At 34.4% G+C, this 10,897-nt stretch overlaps 1 protein-coding gene across 2 annotated transcripts in view; it reads right to left on the bottom strand.

Annotated features, from left to right (window-relative positions):
* Nucleotides 1–564: 564 nt before the first annotated feature.
* The window catches only part of LOC145967918 (uncharacterized), a 45,574-nt gene continuing 35,241 nt past the window's right edge, over nt 565–10,897 (bottom strand). For both annotated transcript variants that reach the window (XM_083093005.1, XM_083093006.1), the window contains exons 5-6: nt 8,935–9,097; nt 565–4,597 (exon numbers count right to left, since the gene is read on the bottom strand). In XM_083093005.1, the coding sequence (XP_082949131.1) occupies nt 4,353–4,597; nt 8,935–9,097 (408 nt within the window). In that variant the 3' untranslated portion in view covers nt 565–4,352. The remainder of the gene's footprint in view (nt 4,598–8,934; nt 9,098–10,897) is intronic.

Below are 10,897 nucleotides of genomic sequence, written 5' to 3'. Positions count from 1 at the left end.
CATGCGTTGTATCTTATTTTAACCTTATCGCACCTCAAAAATCAATATATATATTTAGATATCTAAACAAATTGAATTTTTATCTCGTCAAGTGCTTCTCTAAATATTTCCCCTTTCCTAAATTATATTATTATACATAAAATTGTTTCAACATTTCTTAATGATTACTAATTAGTAATACAATGTTTCTTAATTATTACTAATCAGTAATATTCTATAAAAGATATTGGTTTCTTTTAAATTACTTTATAATCTCCTCAATCCACATTGTTAATTAATATTTATAATTAATATTAATACCGAAAAAATAATCTCATAAAATATATATCAAAAATACATATCAAAATATATCAAATAATTTGAAAATATACAAAAACATTTTCTTTAATATTAACATCATTAGTGAAAAGGATAAGTAGTATCAGGACAAGATGGATGAGTATCACTGTGACTGTATATGTTGTAAACTTGATACACGACAGTGATGTTTTTGAAATACTTACACCAATATATAGCATCATAATCGATATAATCGATATAATCGAATATCTACCCCCTGAAAAATTTATTGAAACGCATTTATTATTCAATTTTTCACTGTGCTGTCCTTGACGAGCACTTACATCACGATTGTAATATCATCGAGTACGTACGAATTTTACAAAAACAGCCGGCTTAACAAGTAGGTAGGTGCAAATGTGACAAATGTGCCGTTCGAATTTAAACGTGAACGAATATCCGCATATAGATATGTACAGTATACGATTATATCGTTGATCGGTTCGGTATCTAAATCAATATATAATAAAAGTTAATTGTTAACATTATCTAGTGAACGATAACAATAAAACGAAATATATCATAACAATCTTGATATCATGGAATAACACGAGAATGCAGTTGCAGTGATAATTTTGCAATCAGAGTAAAGAAAATATTTCAAAATCAATTTTCCAACTTTTTAAATCATCAGAATTTAAAGAATTAAATTGATAATTAAAATTACATGCTTCTTTTCAAAAACTTTTTTGTCGACATTATTTTATGAAGCGATGTATACATTAATTATGCGATTAAAGTTTGTCAAATAATCAAATAGCGAATTTTTAAAGAGATGATGACCTTATGACGTTATGCTCTAAAAATATAGAGCTGATTCTTAAATGCATAATTCTTAGTTGCATTTTGCTTCATTATTATTCATTGTATTGATATAATTACATGTTGCCAATTTGATGTCTATTTTTATTCTGACCCAAAATTATCTCTGCTGCGGCACCTTTAATCCATTATCGTGATATGTTTGTCGCGACAAAACATATTGGAACGAATGATCAGGTGAAGACCTTTTACAAAAGTCTCAATAAAAGAGCATATTGCATATTTAGGGAGTCGCGATTGATCTCGCTGCGTATTCGCCTTATCAAATAGATCTTAATTTCTAGTTTAATTTCACGTTCGTAAGTCTGCAATTTTTTACGAGGATCGCGTGGTAATAAATTAAATTTCGATTCGTACGATACCAACAAACGATCATTCGAGAAAGCAATCTGAATCGAGTGACCTTTAGGGACGATCCTGAATGACCGTAATTTCACGGCACGAACATTTTAACGAGGCCGGTTCTCGAACAATGCCGCATAAATATCTTTGAAAATAAAGGTACGCAGATAACAATAATTTTATATAAATTTCTAGAGAAATCATAAGCGATAAAGTATAATAATACTATTCGGGTAGAAGAAGAAGGAAAAAAAAAAAGAAAAACAAAAGTGTCCCGATTTTCACGAGACGAGTAATAAATTTTTATCTCGCGTATGCAAGTATACACATACGTAGATTTGTATATATATATAATTTATAATTTTTGTTTCTTTCTCTCTTTATATATATAATATATATTAAAACAACCACTATAAAATATAAATATATTTATATATTTATAATATATATATCTCTCTTTTTCTTGCCGTTTCACGGCTAGCTGCCTACGTAGGGCTGGACGGATACGATGTGATTTCACCTTCCTCTCGCGGCGAGGAAAAGTAAGAGTATACTACTATAAGGATAAAATAATGTAAGAAAAAAATACAAGGGAAAAGAAAAAAAAACGTATCACGTATCCTGCGACTTTCACGGCAATCCGTTATTAGCCGAACAGTAATAATCAACGATTAAATTTCTCTCGAGAGAAAATTATATGATTTTTGCAATACCAAAAATTAGCTATTAAATAATTCCTTCTACGTTAAAATTCAATTATTAACATATAGAGTGCTACAATGTTAAATTGATTGCAATTAGCATTAATCGATATTGGTGCAAACAGCTCTTAATTATTAATACAATTTCTTTTTTGTTAAATCCAATTGCAACTTAATTAAATTATGTGACTTTTAAAACGTGTAACAATTTCTACATAATAGGTGCAAATGTATCACGAATATTACCTCAATAAGAATAAACATTAATACTAAATGTTACAAAGTACTCGTTTGGACGGAAAATAGTTGATAATACTAATAATAATATGCGATTACACAACATTGAGATATTTATATGTTAAATCGAAAAAGTGTTAATTATTAAATTCGGTAACGATTCATTGCCGTGTCTGTATAGAAATCTCTACATACTTTAATGCGATTTACTTATAGATATATGTATCGCGTCGTTCTTGAAAATTTTAAAACGTTTTACACAACTATCACTATATTAACAGTCGAGTTTCTCAGTTAGAAAACATGTACTTAATTATGATAAAAACGTAGTCGAAATGTTGTAATTGTATGCGCATATGTAATAAACGTGGAGACCATGTATGTTTTGAACTTTGCAACTTAATTTATCCAGCTTAATATTTAATTAAACTCTGACGTTACGCTTAATTAAACGGTGATTGCAAAGATTATCAGATTATTGCAGTTTGTATGAATACGGCTACGTAATAAAATAACTTTCCAGTAACACGTGCGACTGAGATAATAATCGTATGTTATATCACAAGCAGGATTATGTTTGGTTACTTACTTGCGTTTTTATTGCAAACAAGTTGAAAATCTAATTAAATATTTTCAATACGTGAATTCTTCGAAATGCAAATTGCAAATAAAAGATGCGTAAAATGGAGATCAGATTCATGATGATACTTTAAACTACGCGTGAGTTTCGTACGCCTTCGCCTTCACGAGGAAATGTTTCGTTACATTATCTAACAATTTTTTTTGTTTATTATCAGTTCTTTTTTTTGGCGTGTAAATACGAATATACTTAATAAGGCAAGAGAATAGAATGGAACTGCTATATAGTGCCTTGAAACAGAATGCACACATGTACATGTACTCTTCATTTTATAAATTTTGTCAAAATCTGATTAGAGTTAATATCTTTTTTTTTATTTTTATTTAATTAAAATTCATTCTTTGTCGTAATAAATTTTTGTCTAAAAATTTTTTAAAGAAGAGTCGACGTTTATTTGAGTTCAATACAAAATTTACAATTGATATTGAAGTTAAATGTTAAATTCCTGATTTTGATTCTGCATAAACTGTGTGTAATGTGCGAATTTTATTGTTGACACTTTATAAGACTTACGGTATTAAATCTGAATTTATTTTCTATTTTACACACACTTATATAATGCACAATTATTTTTTTTTTATTACTACACATATATTATAAAGATAACGATTTTTATCATATTTATATAACAATATTAAAATTTTTATTTGTTTTCTTCAACATTGATGTATTTCTTTCGTTCATTCTATTTTCTTGCCAATACTCTTATAGTTCATTATCCACTTTATTACTCGATTTACACCGAATAACATCATGTAATAATATAGTAGTAGAAAAGTGTAAAGTAACGTAATACTTAACGAGTTATCGTCAATCTCGCGTTTAATCTGGATTCGCTTAATATTTAATTCAGGTAGCTTCGGAGAGCTCTCTCTCTCTGACGATTATCGATCGCCTTTATCAATCTATTTACATTCGCGTCGCGTCGTAGTAACGATAAATTTCTAGCGAGCGATTCGAGTTTCGTCTTCAGAATTAATTAAAAGTTCCATTATATCGAAATCATCGGGCGATGTCACCGACTTTGACAAAACACAGCTTCGCGCAAACTTCGATTTCGTTCTCAATCGCACATGAAAATCAACGACATTATCGGAGACTACCTACCGTTAATGAAACGTACCTCGTCAAACTATTTCTAGTAGACGTCTCTGATTTAGTAGTCGCCGTCATCTGATTTCCCGTCACGCGTCCTTAAACGATCGACACTTGTGACTACAGTAGGGAACTCTCGTGTCAATAACGTGACAGGAGAGAGAGGAAGGCATCGGCTAAACTTCCGTCGAGTGCGTCTGTATACGCACTTTCTTCTGCGAGCCGTTCCTGGACAGAGTCGGGCTGTGCGCCGAGAAGCCAGGATTGTGGATACCGAGGGGTTTCGGCTTCTTCAGAGAACTCCTGAGAGGCGAGGCCGTGCTCGCCGCGCTCCCGGAAGTCGCCACCGATGCCGTCGATCCGTTTCCGGCCCCGCCGACGTACGGCTTGCCGCTGGCGTCTGTCATCGAGATTGAACCACCTGCAACAAGACGCGGAATTAATAACGCGTCGCGTCAAAGATTTTATCCAGAGTACTTTCAAATTAATCAAATGTTGCATCGTCGAGCGCGATCTGTCAGATGCGTGATATATTGCAGAAATTGATTGTTTTTTTTGTATAAAATACACCCTGTACATTATTAAAGAAAAATATCGCGTATTATCATTGCATTCAAATATGATTATAAAATAAAAATAATAAAAATAAAAATAAAAATAAAATAAAAATAAAAATAAAAATAAAAAAATAAAATACAATAAAAATAAATATATAAATATTTTGTTTAATTTAGTTTTCGATCTTTCAAGGCACATAAACTATATGAATTTCAAAAAAAAAGATGAACGCTATCCGGGCATTTACCGTTTAATAATATTTGAAGTTATGCAGCTGTCTGAAATTCGCAGATTCATTTGGCACAGAATTATCATACGTTTTCACTACCGACATGATTTTTTTCGACACTCCCGATAATGCACAGACATAATCGCAAACGATATTTCTCGATACGACAATTACATTGATAAACACTACTTTTGTGAAAAATGATAAGCACGCGATCTATAGTTTCATCTTTTTAAAAAAAGTTTAGAAGCTCAAGAGAGAGAGAAACGAAGCAAAATTCTCATCACGTTTCTCATCACTTTTTTTACACTTTATTTTCGATCGTCAGATAAGAGTTTCAAGAAACGTAAATTCGAGAGATGCTCCTTCCTTTACAGTTTTCTATCTTTTTTTAGAGTCACGTACGTGTTGTCATCTCGTTTCAATTTTCGCAGAAATCGCCGTTCGCAGAAATTTCGACGTGAGATTTTATCGTCGTCGCATCTTTAAATCGGTCAACTGGCCGTATATTATAAACAAAGCGAGCTCGTTTCTAAAAATTTCTCTTCCTGAATATAACACACGCGCGATATGTCCTTGCATTTTTCAATATAGTTTCTCGCTTAATGTCATCCCAATTATCGCTCTCTAGGATTAATCTAACCCTTCACATCCAGACGCGCATTACTCAATTTATAATACCATTTATAATGTCAAGAATGATAAATTAATTACGTAATGAATATTGCGATACGTTCGTTAATAATTAACGACACAATTTTATTTTATCACATCACTCACCGCACTCTATGCATTATATAATGTCACGTTTATGTTTAATACATACTTAATGCGAAACTAGCGCATAAACAATGTACTGTATACTATTCGTTTAGCAAAAATTAACGCGTACGAAATGCATATACTATATCGTTTAATAGAAATGTCACCTTAAAAAAAAACTAGCGAAATGCATATACTATTCATTTACTAGAGGTCGCGCATAAAAAAAAAGCGCGCGAAATGCTATTCGTTTAATAACCCTTGGTCTACAATCTTGCTTTAAGTGACGGAATCGTAAGAAATTAACCAATCACAGTTGATTATGAGAAGAATAATTGAATACGATTGGTTAATTTCTTACGACTCCGTCACTTAAAGCAAGATTGTGGACCAAGAGTAAAGGATCGTTTACAGAGTCGTAAAGTCGTAAGTCGTAAGAAATTGACCAATCCCAGTTGAAGTTCAGGAGAATAATCAAGACGACCCTTAAGACTTGGTTGTCAACATTATTTTGTATTTAAGCGAGATTTAAATATGTGTTTATTCTTATCTTTTTATTTTTTTTAAATAAATAAAGACAGATATATATTTAAGCTTTCGCTTAAAGCCAAGATAACATTGATGCAATCAAATCTAATAAAACTAGCCTTTAGTGACATCACGGCAGCCATATTTGATTCTCGGGATCACGGAATCGGACCAACTCTATCGGAATCGGACCGGAAACGGAAATTGAGATATTTGGCAGTGTACTGTGTGCGATTGTTTGTGCTAGACGTTTGCCCAGGTAAATATAATCGCGGTCGAGTATCGCGAGTGTTCGAGTGTCAATCGATCGCTGAGATTAACGCTACGATTACGCTCATAATTACGATCATAATACGGCATTACTGTCATGAAATTCACTTATCTTATATCACATCCGAGTTTCGATTTTTTGGTTATTGAGAATAAATATCGCGTGTGAATAAATCTGTGTCGTATCGGGAGTGTCGAAAAATGTATCGAGAGTGCCGAAAATATATCGAGATTGTCGTATATTATGTGTTATATAGTTTTTTACGCCGATAATATGAGTATGCGACAGTTTCATCAGATGAACTCCGTGCGACTGTAATATTCAGACATTGTTTAAACAAGTAAGTGTTTACTTGCCAAGAAATTGAGTTGTCGAGAATAAATATTTGCTATTGTTTGCAAGCAAGATTGTAATATCGGAAGGAAAGTCTCGAACGATCGTTGCATTATGCGTAAATATGATATATCGCGTCAATAGCGCGACAGTTTCATCAAGTTAACTCCGTGCAATCGTAGCTCATTATTAACTGTATTAATAATCGATAAATATTCAATATAAAAAAGAGATTTCCTGTCCAATCTTTATACAATTCTTCGTATATTTATTACTCATCATTTGAGCGGAAAATTTATATTAAAATATAATGATATTATAATAATATTATAAATTATTATATTAATTATTAATTATGTCAATTATATATTCATATATTTATTATTCACCATAGACTGTATTGACATACTCAATTAATATATAACCATATATATCGATATTATTAATTATTTATAAATTATTATTATAATGTATGATTAATAAAGAGATGCAATGGTGCATCATCGATACACGTTAGACGAAGTGTAAAACGGCGAGGGAAAAAAATCATTTTCTTTTACGATCGAATGAGATTGAACTTGCAAATTACGACGAAATGAATTCGATACGTCGGACGTCTTATAGGTCACGATGTACGGAATAAGCGAGCGTAGCACAGTCCTTACATTACAGTGGCTTGTTTAGCGCGCTCGCTATGCAATGCGGTTAGCGAATACGAGACACGCACACCACGATCCTGCCGCATATCCTGTATTCGCGTATAAGACCGCAGGTAAACGCGCGGGAGAGCATCCTCGCGTATCCTCCGTAATATCCTCCGCAGTATCCTTCTGTCGTGCGTCTGTTTACACCCAGCACGTTCTCCGAACTTCATCATCTTCATTTCAGACGTATTTCTCTTTCGTGTGAGAGGTGTATCGACTTCCTGTCAGCCGGTTAAATGAACGTCTTTCTCTATGTAAGTCGGCCAAATATCGGCAAATACGACCTACGCGTGAATATAAATTGTCGTAATTTTCGCGGCGAAACAAGGTCCGGATGTTTCAGGAGTGAAAAATGCGGCGCGTTAATGAAGAAAAATTCCTCGCGACGACGTAACGCGGGAAAATATAGCCGTTGAAAATTACATTAAAGCCCGAAAATGTTGTTTAAGAATTCAAATACTTTATTTGATTCTATTCTGTATGTGTATATATATATATATACAGGATGTCAGGGCAATCTCTTCCCAAAGAAAAGCTCTTGTTTACTTCGAGAGCTTTTCAAAGCATTATAATAAAATATTTTTTTATCGAGTACTTTTCAAATTATGAAGCTGGAAATAATTTCTTAATTTTTACATAAATCATAAAATACCTAGTAAAATATTCATTTTTCGATTATCTTACCTTGATTCTTTTATGTACAAAATAATGAAAGGAATCAATTGGTGTAAGGAAAACACATAATTGTTTCGAAAAAAAATATGTAATTGTTAATTGCAAATTACATATTTTTTCTTCGAAACAATTATGTGTTTTCCTTACACCAATTGATTCCTCTCATTATTTTGTACATAAAAGTATTAAGGTAAGATAATCGAAAAACGAATATTTGACTAGATATTTTATGATTTATGTAAAATGAAGAGATTATTTCAAGCTTCATAACTCGAAAGATATTCGATGAAAAAAATACTTTATTATAGTCTTTTGAAAACCTCTCGAGGTAAGATCTTTTTTTTGGGAAGAGATTGCCCTGACACCCTGTATGTGTGTGTGTGTCTTTGTAATATTCATAACATATTGAACCCTCGCTTTATCATACATGCTTATTTAACGTTAAACGCAAACAGTAATGAAGGATACAATATACACGTATCTATTTGTGTTAAATGGACGTATTTGAGCCCGGTATTAATCGCAGTAACGTCATTAATCCCATTAATCGTTTGGCGCTGCTTCCGCGCCAGATATCAACGTCATGTATAACGTATCTAACACACACGCACACACACACGCACACGCGCGCACACACACACACGAAGGAGATCGAGTCGAATTTCGCGAAATTAAACGACTGTCCGTTCCGCCCTTACCGTTCGTTGGTTGATGATACTCCCGATATCCTGGATTATTTATAGTCCCTCCACGGGGATCCGTGACGACCCTAATCTTGGTCGGGTCGCCGCCTCTTCGGGCGTAAATGCCCTCGTAAACGGCAGACACCAGTACGCCGAAGTTCAAAGCGATGGCAGCCAACTGCAACGATAAATATAACATGCACAATTTATTCAAAGCACGATGAAACTTCGATAATGCGAATTTATTATATGAAACTTGCAACATTCACATCGATTAAACACTCCTGAGAGCGAGAAAAAATATCTTACGGTTTAAGTGTATTTTTTAAATAATTTTTTTTTTACTTTTTATCACCACCATGCTTTTGCCAATGACATGCTTATGAAATAAATTAATCGATACCAAATTATATATAGAAGCGAAAAGACACGCGTGTCGCGCTCTTTCTTGTTTCTTTCTTTCAAGATATAAAATTGAAGGATCGTCTCGTACAAATTTGATCGTGTCAATCGATTTTTTTTCGTTTTAAATTAATTATTCTTAATTCTAGATATTGGTCCTGCTACACGCTTCTACACAGCACCGAATAAAATTAAAGGATGCGAGTCTTACTTTTACATAATCATGACGCTAAAATCTATTATTAAAAAAAAAATCCATCACTATTACGTACTTTTCATTCTGAAATAAGGATTTCGCGTGAAATGAGAGAATGCATTTATCCGGGGAATCAAACAAAGCCACGACATGCTCGGGGTGTAAATTTCACGTACTGGAGTTCCACCTGTTCTTCCCCAAGAATCGCGCATTTATTTCGCTTTCCCGCTAATTGGCTCGCAGACGCCAATTAGCCGTCACGCACCATCCGCTGCTCTAATTCGCAGCTTGATATCGCACCGCCCGTGTTATTCTCATCGGAACATCGGGAGATCTTCGCTACGCACAGTTCGCGATACGTATACGCGGTTCTTATTATCCCGGGGAGAGACGTTTGTGCAACAAACACCGAGAGCGCGAACAAACGTCTCTCATTCTCCTTCTTTCTCCCTTTCGAGCGTCGTCCTTTCTTATGCGGCGTGCGAGTAACTAGGGGACCCCCGTCGCGTACACACTATCGATACGAGAGGAGAGGCATCATCAGTAGATGGCGATCGGCTGGACGGACGGTGGAAGGAGCGCGCGAGGAAGGGGAGACAATTTAATTAGGGCCAACAAAGAAGCCGCGCGCGCCATTGTTGTTCCGCCGCTATAATTAATCTGGCCGTCCACAGTGTGTTTGCCTCTTTTCTTTTTGTCCTCCTTGGGGACGAGCGTCGCGGCCGAGCTTCTCTCCCCTACACGTGACGGAGACGCGATAAAAGGGAACGTGGCGCTCACCGATGAGCCAACCCTTTCCTCCCTTCGCCCTTTCGTTTATCAAGGCGATGGTTATTTTATAGAGAAAGAAAGAGGTATGCGAAGCGGAAACGGAAATGTCGAGAGATGTATTCCAGGAGAAGCTGCTTGGAAATTCCACGCGGACGAGTACTTGCCACTTGCATGACGCTTGCATGAGCCATTTCACGAATGTTTCATGCGTTATTTAGCCAGCGTGTCCGGATAGGGACACCCGTTATATGAACAGGATGATTTCATTGCGTCGCGATAAGAACCCTGTGAGATATAGCGGCTATTATGTGGGGCACTTGAGTCGAATTTATCTCGGAGATTTTTTTATGCGATACCTTTGTCGCGAAATTATTTATACGTGACTTGGTTTACTCGAGGAGCTTATATACAGGGTGTTTCTTAATAAGTGCGAAAAATTTTAGATGATTCTTTGTCGAAAATTAAGGTTTTTTCATATAAACATATACTCCTACATCTCTCCCTGTGGAATTACACTCCTCCAAAAATGACGGTAAAAATTAGGTTTTTATTTTTTTCTCAAATTTGGAACAAGTTAAAGAAATGAAATTAGGTGGATATTTTTTACTA

Source organism: Camponotus vicinus, unplaced genomic scaffold, assembly GCF_025532165.1.
Source record: "Camponotus vicinus isolate PSW18456_S1 unplaced genomic scaffold, iyCamVici1.0 SCAF_3, whole genome shotgun sequence".
Lineage (NCBI taxonomy): Eukaryota > Metazoa > Arthropoda > Insecta > Hymenoptera > Formicidae > Camponotus > Camponotus vicinus.
This window is presented reverse-complemented; position numbering and strand designations above follow the sequence as displayed.